The 17,942-nt window shown below is 43.3% G+C and overlaps 1 protein-coding gene across 15 annotated transcripts in view; it reads right to left on the reverse strand.

Annotated features, from left to right (window-relative positions):
- Nucleotides 1-514: 514 nt before the first annotated feature.
- The window catches only part of celf2 (cugbp, Elav-like family member 2), a 168,268-nt gene continuing 150,840 nt past the window's right edge, over nucleotides 515-17,942 (reverse strand). For 6 of the 15 annotated variants that reach the window (XM_041029668.1, XM_041029661.1, XM_041029657.1 and 3 more), the window contains 6 exons: nucleotides 17,806-17,869; nucleotides 10,175-10,303; nucleotides 6,981-7,160; nucleotides 5,785-5,928; nucleotides 4,289-4,461; nucleotides 515-2,257 (listed from right to left, as the gene is read on the reverse strand). In XM_041029668.1, the coding sequence (XP_040885602.1) occupies nucleotides 4,334-4,461; nucleotides 5,785-5,928; nucleotides 6,981-7,160; nucleotides 10,175-10,303; nucleotides 17,806-17,869 (645 nt within the window). In that variant the 3' untranslated portion in view covers nucleotides 515-2,257; nucleotides 4,289-4,333. Of the gene's footprint in view, nucleotides 2,258-4,288; nucleotides 4,462-5,784; nucleotides 5,929-6,980; nucleotides 7,161-10,174; nucleotides 10,304-12,963; nucleotides 13,099-17,805; nucleotides 17,870-17,942 lie in introns of all 15 variants that reach the window. The other 9 variants (XM_041029658.1, XM_041029665.1, XM_041029663.1 and 6 more) reach the window with 4 other exon arrangements.

The raw sequence follows: 17,942 nt of genomic DNA on the forward strand, positions 1-17,942 counted from the left end.
CTTGCCCTGTGCTTACATCATGAAAGCAAGCGTGCTCGTCTGAGGTGATACACTAAAGTAATGATCCTCGCCGCCTGAGACAAACAGCGCCGGCTACAACTCAGAAATGTTTTGAACCCAACAAAAGGGATAAGAGGATCTGGAAAAATAAGGCTTCGCGTACGACTCTCACCTCAATTTTCGGCTGAGGAGCGGGATAGCGTGCGAGAAAACAATCAAAACAATATATACTGAAGCCTGATGTCTGTGTTTGTGTCTGTGTGTGCGAGATACTAATAGAGAGAGAACAGGAGTGCAAAGATTTGTGGTAAGGCTTTGATGAATAAAACGGCTGTACAATGGCTAAAAATATCAGTGCGTGATTCTTGTGTGTGTTTTAAAGTGTGTGTGTGCACGTTGGCGGGCTGTAGCGGTTGCTGTAGAGGCTTTCACACTCAGGGGCTCTCATGCACAACAACAAAGTAAACTGTGAGGTCTGCACGAGAGTGTGTGTGTGTGTATGTGTGTCCGTGTGTGCGTGTATATAGATATATATATGACACATGGGCACTTTTTTTTTTTTTTTTTTTTACATCTTTACAAAGAAAAAAAGCAAACATGACATTTTCAGGCAACAAGACCACAGAATAGCAAGTTAACAAACTCTTTTTTAAATCTATATTTTAAATATGAGGGATCCATACAAAACACTTATAATAAAATACCCATGTTATCAAATAATTTCACAAGAAGTACACTGACGCGCTAGGCAGGAAGTACCTTCAGAATTTGGCACTAAACTCCACTGATCTTGTCTTTTTTTCTTTATAAGACATTTTGCTGAACAACAAAACACATCTAAATATTGTTTCCCACGAGAGAAATAAAATAATAATGACATTGATGCTTCACAAGCTGACATTATATATATATAGATATATTTATATTTATATATATTTTTAGGAATTTTATATAGCTAATTAACCAACAAGAAATTTAGCAAATAGGGACTCCTTAAAAAAAGAAGAAAATAAAAGAAAAAAGTAACTATTATAGTAATATGAAAGGCTTTGTCTATTGTTCAAGTAAACTGATTTTTTAGTCTTCTCTTGAAAAACATGAGACATTTAAGACCGTTAGACTTGTGATGAAACCACAACTAAACTCACGAGAAGCACCGACGTTAACGCGGGTTACAGGTATCTTAGTATTTTTTTTCCTCTATACATTTAAACAGTAGAAAATATAGGTCATTTCATCATGTGCATTTAAACCACGGATTGTCTATCTGTGAGTCAGTTCAGCAAAAGGTGACACAAGTAGGTAGCATTTCTCCCCCCCAAACAGGGCAAATGTCTTTTTTTATTTTTACCTTTAAACTACTCTAGAAAAAAGTGGTTCTATATATAGACTTTGAATGAGAAACAGAGCCACTTAAAATGGCCTTATCAAAAAACTTTACACTGCCTGAAAAATGTAAAAACCATTAGAGAGCTCTGAGAGAGTCTAATATTGATCAGACAGTTTTTATTCAAAACTGTTTGGAAGTAGTCTTATATTTCAGAGAAACTGGCGCGGACTGCTTCTGGCCCGCGCTCTGTTTTTCATCGGCACCAGAAGCAAGATGACGCGTCAATTCCTGTAGTGAACTTTCAAGTTTACTTTAAATGAAGAAGAAAAAGAAAAACTGACATAAAGAAGAAGAAGAAGAAGAAACAAAAAAATGCAAGAAAACATACTGAATGGAAGTCACTTTGCCACAGGTTGTTGTTTTTTTTCCTCCAAAAAGAACATTTGTTTTTCCATAAAAATCTCAGTCTTTTTTTGTTTTTTTCATATGAATGCAGCTTTATATCTTTTTCACATTGATTCATTTTCTTACCCACCCCCCCTTTATCGACTCCCTCCCTCCCTGAAACCCTTCCAGAAAACAGATCCAAATGAGGTCACATGCAAAAAAACCAAAAACCAAAAACAAAACTAACATAAACACAAAAAGAAAGAAAAAAAGATCTTAAAAATCAAAGTCCAAAAAAGCTAAAAGTTCAAAGTTCAAAAGGTCAGTAGGCGGCGGAGGAGGAGGAGAACCAGGTTATGATCAGGTGAGCTCGGAAAAGACATCAGAAAAAACAATGACGGGGGAGGAGGAGGACGATGACACTTTTTTTTTGGTGGGTTTTTTTTGTTTTTGTTTTAAAGTTTTGTTTTTTTTTTTTTTTGGACGCCACGGAGACATGCTAGGCAAACGATGAGCTAACAGGCATGGAGATGGGTTGTTCTAAAAGGGGGAAAGAAAAAACAGGGGAGAGGAGAGAGTTACACACAGAGCCAGAGCACCACACCACTACAGCATTTTATAAAATCAGGAGAAACAACAACAACAAACAACAAACAAACAACAACAACAACAATGCAAACTGGCAGAACAGCAACACCACTCACTGATTTCATTGGCAATTTTTTAGCTTTGATTTTGTTGTTTTTTTTTGTAATATAAAATGATATTAATGTTATAGGTCTATACTAACAGGCAACAACACACACACACACACACACACACACACACACACACACACACACACACACACACGCACACACTCATTCATACACACATACACAAAAAACAGAGAGCACCCAAAGCTTTATCCATCAGATCCCAGATGGATGTTGTCATTTGGGAGAAAATAGTTGTAATTTTTCGGGAGGGGGGCGGGGGTCTTTTCATGTCTTTCTATTTTAAAATTTCTTAAATCTTTGGAAGGGCGGGGGCAGGGGGGCTACGCACAAACAAAAAACGGAAACACTCAAAACAAAAACAAAAAAGAAGAAAAAAAAGGTAGAAATTCGACAAGTGAAGAAGTAGTCCCACTACGGATGGAGAGAGGGAGAGAGTGGTAAAAAGAGAGAGAGATGGATGGATGAACAGCACAGAGAAGTGAGTGTGTCTGAATGAATAAATGACACGGGGAAGGTGGACGGGACGGGACGGGGGGGGGGGGGGGGGGGGGGGGCGCGGATTAAATGGCGGCGGAGTGTGCTGTGATTGTGGTTTCTGCACTGAAAAAACATGAAAAACACCGGAGAACCCAATTCCACGAGACTTCTCCACAAGGGTCTACTTTAATGATGCTGTATACTTTATAGGAGTCCAATAACTTAACGATAGGCAATAAATAAAATCCTTTTTTTTTCATCTGAGGCAGTAAAAATGTTGTATAAAAATAGAACTGCTTTTTTTACAAATAAAATTTACAGGCCTGTGGCTTTCTGTACTTGGAATTATTTTTTAAATCTTTCAACAAACATCAAGTATTTTCAGTTACCCCCTTAACCCATAAACTCTTTTATTATTAGTTTTATTATTATAGCCTTCATCAAATTCTGGATGTTATTTTGAAAATGTTCTACATGCTGTAATATCCATTTCACAACAAAGACCAATGTGATCTGACCCAGAAAAGTAGTTACTAATTATTTTTTTTCATCTTCTGAGAAATAAAAAAACTGTTTTTTTATTTTCACATAAATAATAAGACGTAGCTGGAGTGTGTGTTTTTTTTTTCATCTTGTGGTGGTGGAGTGTAACTGTATGGCAGGCTGATGTTGCCACTGACTTTACTGTAAAGAGGCCACTAACATTTTGCAGCCTTTGCTCCCGGGTTGCCAGCAGGCATAGAGGGGTTTTAGAGAAGCAGCGGCGGCCTGCAACCAACACCGCGGAGGTCAAAGGTCGAATGTGCATATCGGCATGCGCGTCAATAAAAAAACAAACCAAAAAAAAAAAAAAAAATGAACCCTTCGCCTCAGGTTCATATCGAGAGAGAGAGAGAGGAAAAAAATTTTAAAAATCATCATGGCTCCTTTGTCTGTACCTCGGTTCTGGCTGTAACTAGTCCTCAAAAATGTATAAATAATCACTGAGAAAGAAAAAAATTAAATAACAAACAGACTTCAAAAAAAAAAAAGCTACCCAAGATAGCTACTTCCTTCCATTGTTAAAAAAAAAGAAAAAATTGCACAAAGTAATGGCGGTAATGGAAGCGTTCATGTGTGTCAAAAAATAAAATTGTAATAAATAATAATACTTGAAAGCCAACATAAAAATCTTCAAAAAAGCAAGAAAAAAGAAACAAGGCGTGTGTGTCTCCCTCAGGGTGGTTGTAGGTCGTCTCCCCCTCCCTCCCTTCCCTCCCTTCCCTCCCTTCAACTCCCCCCCCCCCACCCCCCCCCCCCAGTCCCTGTGTAGAGAGGTCGTGGCTCGGTTTGCTGTTTTTTTTTTTTCATTTTCATTTTTTGTGGGGGGACTTACCCTAGCAGTGCTAACATGGGGAGCAGATAGACCCTAGTGCTAAGATCAGTATGGTTTGCTGTCGTTCTTGGAGCGCTTCAGCTGCACCTTCAGCCGCTTCATGCCGATCTGGAAGCCGTTCATGGCCTGGATGGCTGCCTGCGCCGACACTGGATTGTCGTAGCTGACGAAGCCTACGGCGACAAGAGGACGGGATCAGAACAAAGTGACAACATGGAACTTTTAGTAAAGTGTTTTGGATGGTATAAAGAGACCAGTAGTATTATTTATGTTAGCATCTCTTACAATGAAGACATAATCCCTGTTTCCTGTCAGATGTATTTCACTTTCAGTTCTGTAGTCAAAGGTTTTTATGATTTTCTCTTTGCTCTCTCTCTGCAGCTGATTTCCCTCCAGTTCTCACTCACCATATAAAACACAGGCAGAGGCCAATAACCTTCTACTTGATTGGTCTTGTTCATTTACAGCAACTGTACTGCTTCAAAATTAAAGTGTAATAATAAACTGATGTTAAAATGCTACACAAGGCACCATCACCATGTTGTCTGTGTCTTGAGATCTGATTTATCCGGATTACATTTACATCTACATTAAAACAGACCTCTGGTACACAATAAGAAGAGATTAAACTTTAATGACTCCCGCGAGGAAACCGGGATGTTGCATCGACAAAATAATGAAAGAATAAAGCTAAAGTAAAATGGAATAACAGTAAAACAAATAGAGGACGTGTAGTGACACTTCCAATGCGAAGCATCATGAGTCTGCAAAATAAGTGACACAAATACTGTGAATTCTAAAAACATAGGACAAAAAGCTCAGTAAAATCTCTGTATCTGCTCCAAAAATACGACACCGACATTCTGTCCATCGGCTTAACAAAGGCCACTGTGGGTCCAAATGTTTTGGAGCAGACAGCAAGGTTTTACTGTGTTTTATTTTCCTGCCGTCTCCCACCAAGTCATTTTCGTGCACAATTCACTTCCTCCTGTAATGTTTGCAACCTCTAAAACTGACAGTAAACGCCTCGTCTCGCTTGTCTCACATCCATCCTCACGATCCATTTTCTGACAAGTATCAGACAAGTTTGTGTCCTGCTCCTTCCTGGATCCGTGCTTGATTTATCACTTCCTGTCCGAACTCAGGGGCTGGAAATATCACCCGACCACTTTGTAATTACCAGGTATTCAGATTATAGCTCTGTGATTTTAGGAACGTTGTGCTGTGCTCAGTGCAAAATACTGTTGAGGTTATTCTAGATATTAATTGGAATTGCCAACATTAAGTTAAGAGCTTGGTTTAATCTACCACTGGTTGTTTTCAGGACAACTTCCTGTTGACGAGGAGCACCTGAATGCACCACTATGAGTCTGGCTTTCATCTCCTCGGAAAGACCAATCATTCTCTGTCAGAGACGCCAGTCCCCTGAACTACACAACTAATGAAGAAACTTAAGAGATAATTGCAGGTGTTTGTATTCGTGCCCCTTGCCGTACCGAAGCACTTGCTAAGGTTTGTCTGTTTGTCGATGAAGACTTTGGCAGAGACCACGTTTCCGAAAGGCATGAACATCTGCAGTATGTCCTGGTCTCCAAACTCCTGGGGCAGGTGGTAGATGAACAGGTTGGCACCTTCGGGACCTGGCGGGATGAGATGCAGAGCGGGTATAAGGTCAGAGTGGCTTTCCATTTAAACAAAACTGCAGGAGAGGGAGCGCTGCATTGTGGCGACAGGCACTGCTGTGCAGTCGTCATAGGAACGGAGCTGAAGCACACCGCTTAGCACAATATTGCATGACCTTGAGTTTGTTATTGCTTTTAAACAACATTCTGCAATTGTACTAAACATTAAACAAAGATGAAAGCTTTTGGTTTTCATTTAATAATCCTATTTCAGTAGCCGTGTAGTTCCCTGTTCTCTTGCTTTTGATTCATTCATTCTTTCAGCTGCATGTCATATGCTGACCCCCCCCCTCCTTCTATTGCACATCCTAATAATCCTAATAGGTCAGGTCCCTCGGAGTCATTAAACATGCCCTGCACTGCTACATGAAGCCGAGGGGGGGGCAGCGAATATTCGTCACATCTTTGTCTCCCTGGAGGGTTTTGAACTGCGGGATGGACTGTCAGAGAAAGAAAACATCTTTACACATGTATCTTTGTTGGAAGCAGAGATGAGAAGCGCACAAACAAACAGTATGTGGTTCTATTTGTTTTACTCGTCATTTCATCATCTGGTTTGTATTCAGCGCCGTCGTCCAAAGCTTTCGGGCGAATGTAACTTCGGCCGTCAGGTTCAGTATGAAGGTGGCACTTTGCAGCAGCACTGATCAGTGTGTTTTAATGCTGAGGTTATTCTGATTTAAAAGAAACACGTATGACAGTATGTGTGTTAAACATACCATAGTGTTAATACTGTTTTCAGTAAAGGAAAACTATTTGATGGGACAAAACAAATTTATCTTTCATTTTAATTACGTATCATGCAACTACAGATTCATATTTTTATTACATTAATAATAATCATCCTGGCTTTCCGCTGCATTTAATGTTAAACGCTGTCTGCTCACTGTTCCAGAGGGTGAATCCTGAGGACAGTATTGTAAACACGTTTGTGAAAAACTGTTCAGTCGGAGATCTGACTCCCACCGAGCAGCAGCGATGTGGCGGCGAACGGCCCCCGTGTTACTGACCCTCTTTCTGGCTGCCGGCGGCCCCTTGCTGCTGCAGCAGGGACTGGCTGTAGAGGGTGGGCAGCGCTGCGGCGGCGTACTGCTGGATCCCTGAGTAAGCCTGCGTCAGCGCGTCCATGGTGCCGGCCGTCCCGTTGGTAAGCCCTGCGCCGCCCAGGCCTCCGTTTAGAGCCGCCATACCTGAGAGCATTTGAGCAACTTTACATAAAACCCAACAATAAAGAAAGAAGAGTGCACTTACTCATTAGCGCTCCCACTGAAGGTTGTGTTTTTAACCACACATACACACACAAACACATACACAACTGTTACCAGACGCCACACACACACACATACAGACATAGAGACACTGACGCTCACACAGAGACTGTACTGTAAGTTACACACGTCATGTCACGCACAAAAGACACATTAGTACTGCGTCTATACAAACAGAACAGGACAGCTAACACACCAGAGGACAGGACAGGACACACACAGTATTAGTATAAACACCATAAAGTACAATATGAGTGTAGCTGATGACAGCCAGAGCTGCACACAGGTGTGCTCGAGATAAAAAGCACGCAGCGATGCATGCGCACACATAAAAAACCGGCTCCACAAAACACCAGGACAAAATGGAAAAACAGCAGAGTGATGGTGTGAAAACAGGCTTTGTAGCCGACGAGCAGGGGAACAGCTGCTAATTCACGGCCACCTAAAGGAACACTGTCCCCTGATGGCCCCTGCTTGGTTATTAAAATAATCCTTTTGGAACTTTATGCATTTTCATGAGCTGTGGGCGAAGTTTACTCCGTTAGTGAGAGAGCTGCTCACCAGTGAAACTTTCTGACTCCACCTAACACTTTGTGTTTTAGACGCTTCTTCTTAGTGAGCAGTGACTTTGTTCTTCTCCTGTATCTGTATTTATGTCTTGCCTTGTGAACGACTCTCTGAACTGCTCTGTATATGAAATGTGTTTTACAAATAAAGCTGCCTTGCTAAATCAATATTGGTGATTTGTCCCTTGATAAACCAGACGGTGAACACAGCTGATCCAAGACGTGCTGGAGAGGGATTTTTTAAGTCGCTCCATTAAAATGACAGATAAAACTATATACTGACAGATTTATCTGTTAAATAGGAATTAAAATTCCAGATAATCCATATAGGTATTGATAAGAGAAACGTGACAATGGTCCATCTTCTTTTACAGAAGTGTCACAGAATCCCTCCAGCTGCTGGAAGCGTAAAGAAACATCTTGCCAAACGTTCAGAACGGCTAAGTCAAACATCAACAGCGTGCTTTTCCAGCCTGTGACGTCTCAGTTTAGGGGTGAAGACAGGCGCATGGAGCGAGGTGGGAGGGGGAGGGGGAGGGCGAGTTTAAAAAGTGGAGGAACGCAGCAGTAACACTCATTAGTTGCTTGTAACAGCTTAATATCACCACGGAGGGCAACTTGTCTGAGGGGGTCTGACATTGGCTCGGTGTCCTGTCGCCTCACCGTCAGACACAGTGAAATAAATTATCACCGCAGAGCTCTGGATTATAGGTCACTCATTTATTCAGGAATAATTGCACCGGTGACCTTTGCAATTCAATTAAGGCCTAGATGTGTTTAAATGAGGGCGGTTGGTGGTGGCGGTGGTGGTGGTGGTGGGTGGAGGGGGGGATTGAGGGGTGAGGAGGAGGGTACGTGAACAGGAGAGAAGGGTTAGTGGGGACAAAATGGGATGCAAAACGAAAGCGACCCATTCCCTTTGAAAGGACGAGCGTGTGTGTGTGCGTGTGCGCGCATGTCCTATGTTTCTGTACCTGTGTGCGCTCAAGTAGACGCGTATATGATTTACACAGCGGATACAGCTACTCCAGCCAAGGAGCGGTAAAGGTCAGAGGAGAATAATGTGGTGGAAGAGGCCGGTGGTACAGGATCTCTGCTGTCATAACAGCACTGATTAAGATCCCAGCCCTGTCTCCCCGGAGGTCAAAGGCAGGACACACACCACACAGCTCGGCAGATGCTGGTCGACCACACAGGCTGTGCAGTCAATGCAGTTCACGTGAGGGTAGACACGCGTGTATCTCTGCTCTGAAGTGAACCACACTTTTAAGGAATCTTGACATCGCAGATGAACTTTGAAGTCAAGTTATAAACTAGTTAGCGTGACGCTGCTTTTAATCAGAAAATGAACATTAATGTTCAGAATTTGCATGAAAATTAAATTATTTTATTTTGTTTTAGCTTAAAAAAACAAAACAACCAAATTTAGATTTGTTTTGGCATGAAAACTGCCATGTTCGGTATCTTAGGGGATTTTTCTGGTATTTTTGGTGAAAAAATGTTTGGCATGAAAATCGAAGAGTTTGTATTTTCTTCTAACACAACAGCGACACAAACAAAACAACACAATGTGAAACAATTACAACATGGACCCACACAAACAGTCGAGTGAGGTGACAGCAGGACGCCAACTTTGCCGGGATGGCACACCAGCACTCCTACAGCAAGCATAACCCAGGACACAACCAGGAAGCGGATGGAGAGATGGAGGAATGGATGGATGAATGGGTGAAATATTTGTGTCCAGATGAATGAGTGAGGCAGCCATCATTGAGAGAGTGAGGATGATTTATTTAGGAGTCAGAGACACAGAGAGATGACGGAAGGATCCAAACTTTAGTTTGTAGTTTGGTGTTTGTTTCTCTTCTTCTTATTTATTATCACTTCTTCTGTTTCACTGTCTTTCTTCCATCCTTTTCTTATTCAGTCTTTCTTTTTTTGTAAAATATGAAGTTTAATGTCTAAAATAAGAAAAATGATCGATTAAAATAAAATTTTCATAAACGAATAGATGATGCTGAAGCTCCTCTGACCTATGTCTCGACCATGATACGGTTTTGTACAGCTACTGTCATTAGAGCTGAATAACTGCATGGATTTTCTGATATACTCATCTTTTGTTTCAGGACATCAAGTTTTATTGTAGAGTTTTAATGAAAATCATTTTCATTTCATCAAAAATTACAGATTAAATATTAAATATGTCGACGGCCTTCAAAAATCCATATCAATCAAACTCCAATGACTGTAGCACTGCATCCCTCTGCATCGACTCACAGGTTGCGGTGATGATGTTGCAGTGGGGTGTGGATGTGTGGAGGTGGAGGTGTAGGTGAAGGTGGAGTGGCTGATGGCAGGGTGAATACTCACTGTTGACGCTACCTGCTAGTGCATTAATGTTGTTCAGGCCCACAGTTGCACCTGCCAGGCCCTGCAGGGTGCCCAGAGAGGTCAGAGAGTTCATGGCACCGGCGTTGGAGCTGGCTGTGGTGCCTGCTGCTGGGGGAAGACAAGAAGAGGGCGGGGAGGGAGGGGAAAGGAGGGAGGGGAGGAAGAGACCAGGGTGAAGAAGGTAAAAAGAGAAAGGAGGGATAAGGACAGAGGTGAAGAGGGAGAGTAGGAGACAAAGGGCAGATGTGTTATAAAAGCTTTTAACAAATCTCAACAAGGTTCCTCGAGTGGAGGTCGAGGTTTCTCATTAAATTCAAATTAACACTCAGGCTATTTCATACAGCTTGGCCATTATAGATTTTATACAGACGGTGCTGCGAGTGGCCATTTAACATCAGCAAATTGACAGAATTTTGAAATTTTTATGTTATGACTGCAAACAGCTGAAACCACTGCTGAGAGCACTGGGCTGCCTGCCACTGCATTTTCACCTCTACCAAGGTTATGCTTTCAGTCCCTTGTTTGTTTGGAAATTATTGTCTCTCAAAAACATCTCTAAAGGATTTTAATGGAAATTGGTGGAAAGTTGATCAGTGATTAGGTTTTGGTGGAGACAGAATTTGCCTCACAATATATTTATCACTTAAGCAGAGCCAGTGTGAGCAGAGAAAACTAGAAAAATCTCTTTCACAAACTCTTTGCACTTGAGTTCAACCAGTTTTCTCCACAGTGGTCTCACGCTTTTATGGATCTCAGATCTGAGAGTGTCTCGGTTGATTTATGGTATGCTGATGTGCAAGAAAAATGAATTACTCTAACAAGCTGCAGCACCTTGACCCTACATATAAAACCCCCATGTGCAAAATGACTTAGAAGAGCTCTGTATGGTTTGTTTTGATTGGGAGATATTCACAAAAGCAGAGGATTGCTGCATTCAAGGTGATGCTGTAATGGCATTAAAAAAAAACAAACAAGGACTGTCCAAAAAAAGCGGACATATGTACAGAAAGGCTAGAGCACAATCAGAAGAGACTTTTTCTGCTTACAAATAACCTGTCGGAAACGTTTATAATCCTGAAGCTTCTGGAATTCTTTCTTATTCACAGCACATTTACATTCCTTTTCCTCAGGCACAGTCGGTTTTTAATCCGCTGGACATTCTGTCATTGACATCAAAACACGCAAAACACACGACAGATGAGACGATGAGTGAGGCCAACACGGTGGACACAAACTCACACACATACACCTGAACACACACCGACGTGAAATGTGTACCATTCTGTACATGAACTACTATGTCAGTGGTGGTGGTGGTGGGTGAGATGGCGGGAAGTATGGTGCACAAAGCTCGCAACCTTGTCCTATTCTTAGACAAAAAAAAAAAAAAAAAGATTTGATCTGTTCATTTACCCTTGATCTCATCAAAGCGATGCCAACAAAGCAGGACTGCCACTGAATATATTGAGACATGGTGCGATAAAGGGAGCATTATGTCGGCATAGGAGTGCAAAACAAAAACACCAGCCTGTCTCCATGCAGAACTGTCTATATTTATCAAACTGGTGTGACGTTTTCAGTTTCATTGACACATGCAGTACAGCGCCACTCATTCACACTGAGCACTGAGTGGCTCAACCCGAGTGTGTGCCATTCAAGGTGTGACTGATATTCAGAGTCAGAAGGAGAGAAGAGAGAAAGAGAGAAGCTGGAATAAAAGAGAGAAGGTGAAAATGAGAGAATGAGTGAGGAAAGGAAGAGAGGCGAGACAAGAACGAGCATTCATGCCGGCGCGAACCAGCGTGGTGGAGGTAGGAAGTGGGATGGAAGCGGAGCAAGCGTTAACGCGGAGGAGCAGGAGGAAGAGGAGGGGGCGAGGCGTGAGCGGGGGGAAGTCTTCATATTCATGCTCTGTTGGGAGTGCGCTCCAAAAGAGACAGCAAAACCACGGCTGCTGGAGCGAGGCCGAGCCGACATGAAAGGGGAGAATGATGGAGCAGAAACAGGGAGCTTGTCAAAAGGAGGGCAGCAGCAAAAGACGAGGGCAACGAGGAGGAACACAAGGAGAGGGAAGGAGGAGGTGGAGGGAGAGAATGAGGCTGTGTGGGAGAAGAAGGAAGGAGAGAATCTGAATGTGGAGATATTTAACCTGAATCGGGTTCAGACATCATCCTGGTGCTTCTTCACACCCCCCACACCACCCCCTCACCCCCGAGCCATGAGCAGAGACACAACACCAACACACACACACACAGAGGTGCAAACAAACCGTCTGCCGGGAAACAAACCTACTGTCCTAAAATTCCTACGAGGGTCTACACGGGAAACATTTAAGCACAAAACACACATACATGCACACGCGCACACATATACGGAGCGTGTATCACGGGATGGCATGGTTGTTGGGCCACATGGTGAGGAAGTGAGGTGTTCAGAGACAGGAGGACGCAGGTAGGCGGCGCATCAACAACACAACATGGGTTCTCTTTTAAAATGGAGGTCTGAGAAGCAGAGACGGTGGATACACACACCATGGGAATGTGCCAGAAAGAGGGTCAACAACACTGACGAAGATCTGAACAATGAAGGTGGTTATGTTTCGGCAACGATGATTGGTTGATGGTTTCAGTGATGGCGGTGAAGTGCCAGGATCACGGGGTGACAACACTGGTAATGGCAAGGGTGGAGAGCGGAGAACGTAGGCAGGCGTTGGGCCCTCCCCCCTCCCCCGGCGTCGGACCCCCCAACCTGAGAGGCTGCAGCGTTACCTGGGCTGGCCAACGCTCCCAGGGAGGCGGCGTTGGAGGACAGGGGGTTTGCGGTGGAGGGGCTGGCTGAGTTTTGGGCCGCCGCCGCTGCCGCCGCTAAAGTGGCCAGGTTCTGCAACTGCAGAGCACTCATACCTGGAGAGAGGAGCCAGAGAGGGTGGTGTCAAACCTGGGGAGCGAGGCTGAGGCGTGGCTGGGTCGCCTGGCTGGACCGGGACTGTGTACCACAGGACAGCACTGAACATGAGTTAGCTGCTTGGTGTCCGAAGGTGAAAAAGAGCAACAGTGGAGTGTGTGGATGCACTGGACTCGTGTGCCTGGAAATAATCTTCATTATGTTTCCTGCTCTATCTTTAGACAACTTCAGAGAATCTTTGCCGTGTGAAGAGTCCGCAGTGTGTGAAGGCAACACTACAACAGCTGATTTCACTAATAAGTCCCAAATGTGTTTGAATCAGTAAAAGCAGCTGTTGTAGTGTTTGGGTTTGGTGCATTTCTCTGAGGCAGAGCTGCTCTGGAGGCAGAAATAATCTCACTGATTTAGTTAAACTTACATATATTTTCTGTCCATACAGCAGCAGAGTAAAGCTCAGGGGCAGAGGCTGAGAAGATGCGGGAGGAAACCAAGCTTCCGGTCTGTTATCCAGGCTTTTTGCCAGTTTTATCTCCTTATCTTTCTTTAAATAAACCGACTAGTGCTCCTTCGTTGCTCAGCTAGCTTGAACTTGTACAAATAAAAATCTGATTGGTGAATAAAGACCTACATATCTACACTGCTGGGTCATGATTAGAGCCTGACTGATATGAGCTTTCTGAGGTTGATATTGATATTGGAATTTGACATTTTAAAAGGGGCGTTAGGTGCTACTGGTGCCTTTATAACATCTGCCTGGGGACGAAAGGTGAAGTTTCACCTTTTGGGCAAATTCTGGCTCATTTACTTTTCCTGTGTTCTGCTGATCAGTGAACATTGTCCCTGTCACATAAACTAAAATCATCAATGACAAAAAATTGATACCAGTCAGGCTCTAGTCATGCTGTCACGTGACTGAAACTTCCCACTTTAAACTAAGAATTAAAGCTACAGCCCATTCGGCAGCGTGCTGTACCTCAGGACACCTGCAGGCTTGTTAATCTGCTCTGTGGCATTAGCATATGGGCCTGTGCTTAAGCATAACTAATGACTGCATGCCAGCACCTAAAGGATGGTGAAGCACAGGCTATAAAACACCTTCTGTGAATACAACTCAACCTTTCCCCTCCACGACTGTGAATGAGTTTATGCGAGTGTGTGAGTGTGTGTCCATTATGAGGCGTCAGTGTAAAAGCTCATAAAGCAAACAGAGCCGGTCGTCAGAGCAGATGTTGGTCTTACCGCAGAGAAGCTTCCTCTGACCCATGAGCTTGTTAGAGTAAAAGTTAAAAGGGTGGACACTGTCAATGTGAGGTGTATGTGTCGTATATACAGTCTGGATGTATATACAGTACCATGGGAGTACACACACACTCGCTCACACGCACAAACACACGCACGCATACGCACATACATAGAAAAAAGACACACACAAACAAGACACCATGAAGAAGATCCACCTTGTTCGACACCGTGGTGAATGGTTTGAGGTCGTAACATCCAAACAAAGGCATCCTTCACCCAGACGACCAAACCCAACGCAGCCAATGACAACAGAAGGCGGGATTCATCACCGGGATTCACAGCTCTGACTGCTGAATTAAACCAAATTAAATTTAAAAAAAAGAAAAGAGGCAACTGCCAGCTTCTACTTCTAAATGCTGTGTTCTTGTTTTGAGGTTGCCGAGGCGAGCTGCTGCAGCAGGAAGTGCATGTGAGTGGGAGAGCAAAGTCAAACGTGTGTGTGCCTGCAGTAATGAGCATGCACATTTGAGTGTGACTTTATTTTTGACTCATCCGTGCTTACTTACGAGCGCACCGAAGCCAAAACCAATCTTGTTTTCAAAGCGATTTTCCACAATTTTCTGTGATACATCAAAAGCTAAAATGGATTTCTATTTGTACGCAAGGTGGGAATAAAGCAGCCGTCGCTGCCGCTCTCTGTCACATTCTGTGAACGCATGCCCAAATCTCACACTAATTCAGACGGCATTGTTTTGTTTTGTTTTTTTTGTTTTTTATAAGGAAGATAATACATAACATGAGCAAGACGAGAGGTGGTTTCAGTGCTGCCGGCTCACGCAGACTCATCCCTGACACTACACAGTAGGTTCAACAGAGAGAGAAAGGCTGTTAATGAGAGCTCTCCTTCATGGCTCTTTATAATAATACATGGAGGTTTTTATTTCACTGGCCTTTTCCCCTCTGCAGGTTCAGAAAGCAGCTGATTGGACGAATGTGACCACAGAGGCTCAGATCTACCCACACAAAGGTTTTAAGGATAACACCACTTCAGTGTGTCTACAGTATAAACAAACAGTCATTGTGGAGCACTGTAGTGCAGTCACTATATTCACCCCCCCCCACCTCACTTTGGCTGCCCTCTTCTCTTGTTTTTGCTGTTACTTTCATTTCTTTTACTGCATTTTCCTTCATTTCTGGCCTTCATCTTTTGCCCTCCTTATTCCTGCATTCCTTCCTGTCTTTTTCCCCTTCCTTTTTTCTTTCCTCTACCTTGCCTTTTATGTTTTGCTCTCCTGTTCTTTTTCTTTTCCTTTTTTCCTGTTCTTTTCCAATTTCCCATATCTTAACAATTTATCCTGCCTCATTTTCTTTCCCTTCCTTTCCTCCCTTCTTATATCCGATTTCTTCTACACCCTTATCCCCCTATCCTTCCCTTATGTGCTTTAATTTCTTTGCCTCCTCTCTTTCCTCTCGTTTCCTATTTTTCTCTCTTCCAGTCCCCAATATCTCACCTGCCTTTTCCATCCTCTTTCCCATTTTTCCCTTTCCTGCCTGCCCCATCTATCTTTTCCTTCTGCTTGCATTTGTCAGAGGCTATCTCCCTCATTGACACATACATTTTCAAGACAGTCATAAGGAGAAAAGGAGCAGGCAGGAGATAAAAATAACTGGGTTAGAGGGGAATAAAGTGGAGATGAAGCCGTACGGAGAGAGGAGGAGAGAGAAGGCAAAGAAAGAGAGACAGTATGAGACAAATACAATCAACTTCCCACATCAGAGTCAGCGTATCCGGGCTGTGCAGATGGTACGTGAGTGTGTGAGCGACTGTGAGTACATATGTGTTCAAGGACACGTGTGTGTGTGTGTGTGCGCTCCATGCAGCCTGTATTGCAGAACTGGGCTGCAGCAGGCTGGCGTTGGCTGTGTCTAATTGAATGCTCATTGGTGTAATTGAAGCCTCTCAGCTCTGCAGCTCCTCGTGTCAAAGACTGGGACCAGATGTCATTCAGCTGTCTCACATCTCCTGCCAATCACTAATGCTCTCTCTCTCTCTCTCTCTCTCTCTCTCTGTGTCTCTCTCTTGCAGATGGAGGACTAACAGATCTCCAGATTCAGACACCGTTACTCACCCTCGGTTCCAAATCCCAAAGCCTATTTATCCATGTGAGTGTGTGTGTATTTGTCAGGATAATGTGTGTTTGAGCTCAACAGAAGATTGGGGCGAAAATTTTAAAACAGCCACGGGGAAATTGCAAGGCACTGTAACTCAAAGGAACGCCACGGAAAACTGGAAGATACGAGACAGGGCCCGCCACCTTAAAAACTCCCATCACACTCAGATCATTTATCCTTTTCTTTACCCTGTTTCTCTGTCGACTGACCGAACAGCGAACAATCAAAGCTGACACCTTACAGAGAAGCCCAGAGAGGGGTCCAAGAAAGAAAGCAAATGAGGATAGAAGAGATGAAGGTGAAGACTGGTGGGAAACATAAAGGTGAGATGAGGAGACTGTGACTGAAGAGGGTGGGAGGCGCAGCAGTGCCTGCAAAAAGAGGCTTTAAATAAATAAAAAAGAAAATAGAGAGAAAGAGGAGAGGAATTTAATGGAAAGAGAGAAGAAGTCAGGGATGACGAGACAGAGTATCCACGGGTCCTTGAAAGTCTTAAATAACCTAAATTTAAAGCTCCAAAAATTATATTTCCTAAAGACTTCAAGATTTTATCTTGTTCAGCATTTCATAGGAGGCTTCTTGGCACGCTCAAGGCTCAGACTAATACAGAACTGGGTTAATACAATATGCATATTTTACTGCATCAGCTTCACCACTTCATTTCCTGTTTTGTTGTGTCCTTTTTCTTATTCATCCCGTTTGGAAAGAAAACTTTCACTGGACACATTCACTGCAGAATGCATTGATTTTACAAGCTTTCTGTCTTTATTTTATTCTTTAAATTGGCTTTGAACTTGAATCCTCTCGCACTAAAATGGCTATAAACGGCTTAAATTCCCCCCGAACCTGCAGATACTCTTGAAAGGAAAAATGGAAGTGGAGATGACAGATCACAGACCCTCCACAGTACGAGAGCAGTAGATGGCGCCAGCCTGCAGTGCAAGATATCCACAAAAAGAAGCCACTTTTAACCATTTTCTCCACTCCCTTTTCTTTCTCCTCTCTCCTTTCTGTGATTCATCCATCCCTGACAAAGCCTCGGTGTTACTGTTACACGCCCTGGGCACAACTCTTGTCTGGCCTCATTAAAAGATCAAGATAAATCTTAGCAACAGTTAATAAATCTTCAGGGCAAAGATCTCTCTTTACTCCACCACGCGAGTTCATCTGTTATGCTCTTTGGTCCTCTTTTAGAAGTCTGTGAAAAAAATAACAAGAGAGGCGCAACAAAGAGTCCATTGCCGCGGTAGATCGTGCTTTCAGGGGAGTTTATCGACTGATTTTTGACTCACCGGCCATCTGCTGGATCCCGCTGAAGGCTCCTAGGTTACCGGAGGAGGTTGCCTGCTGAAGCAACTGATGGCAAGAAAGAAAGAAAGAAAGAAAGAGAGAGGAGGAGAGACAAGGGAGAAAAAAAAAAGAAAAAGGA

The sequence above is a fragment of the Toxotes jaculatrix genome, chromosome 22 (assembly GCF_017976425.1).
Source record: "Toxotes jaculatrix isolate fToxJac2 chromosome 22, fToxJac2.pri, whole genome shotgun sequence".
NCBI classification, from domain to species: domain Eukaryota; kingdom Metazoa; phylum Chordata; class Actinopteri; family Toxotidae; genus Toxotes; species Toxotes jaculatrix.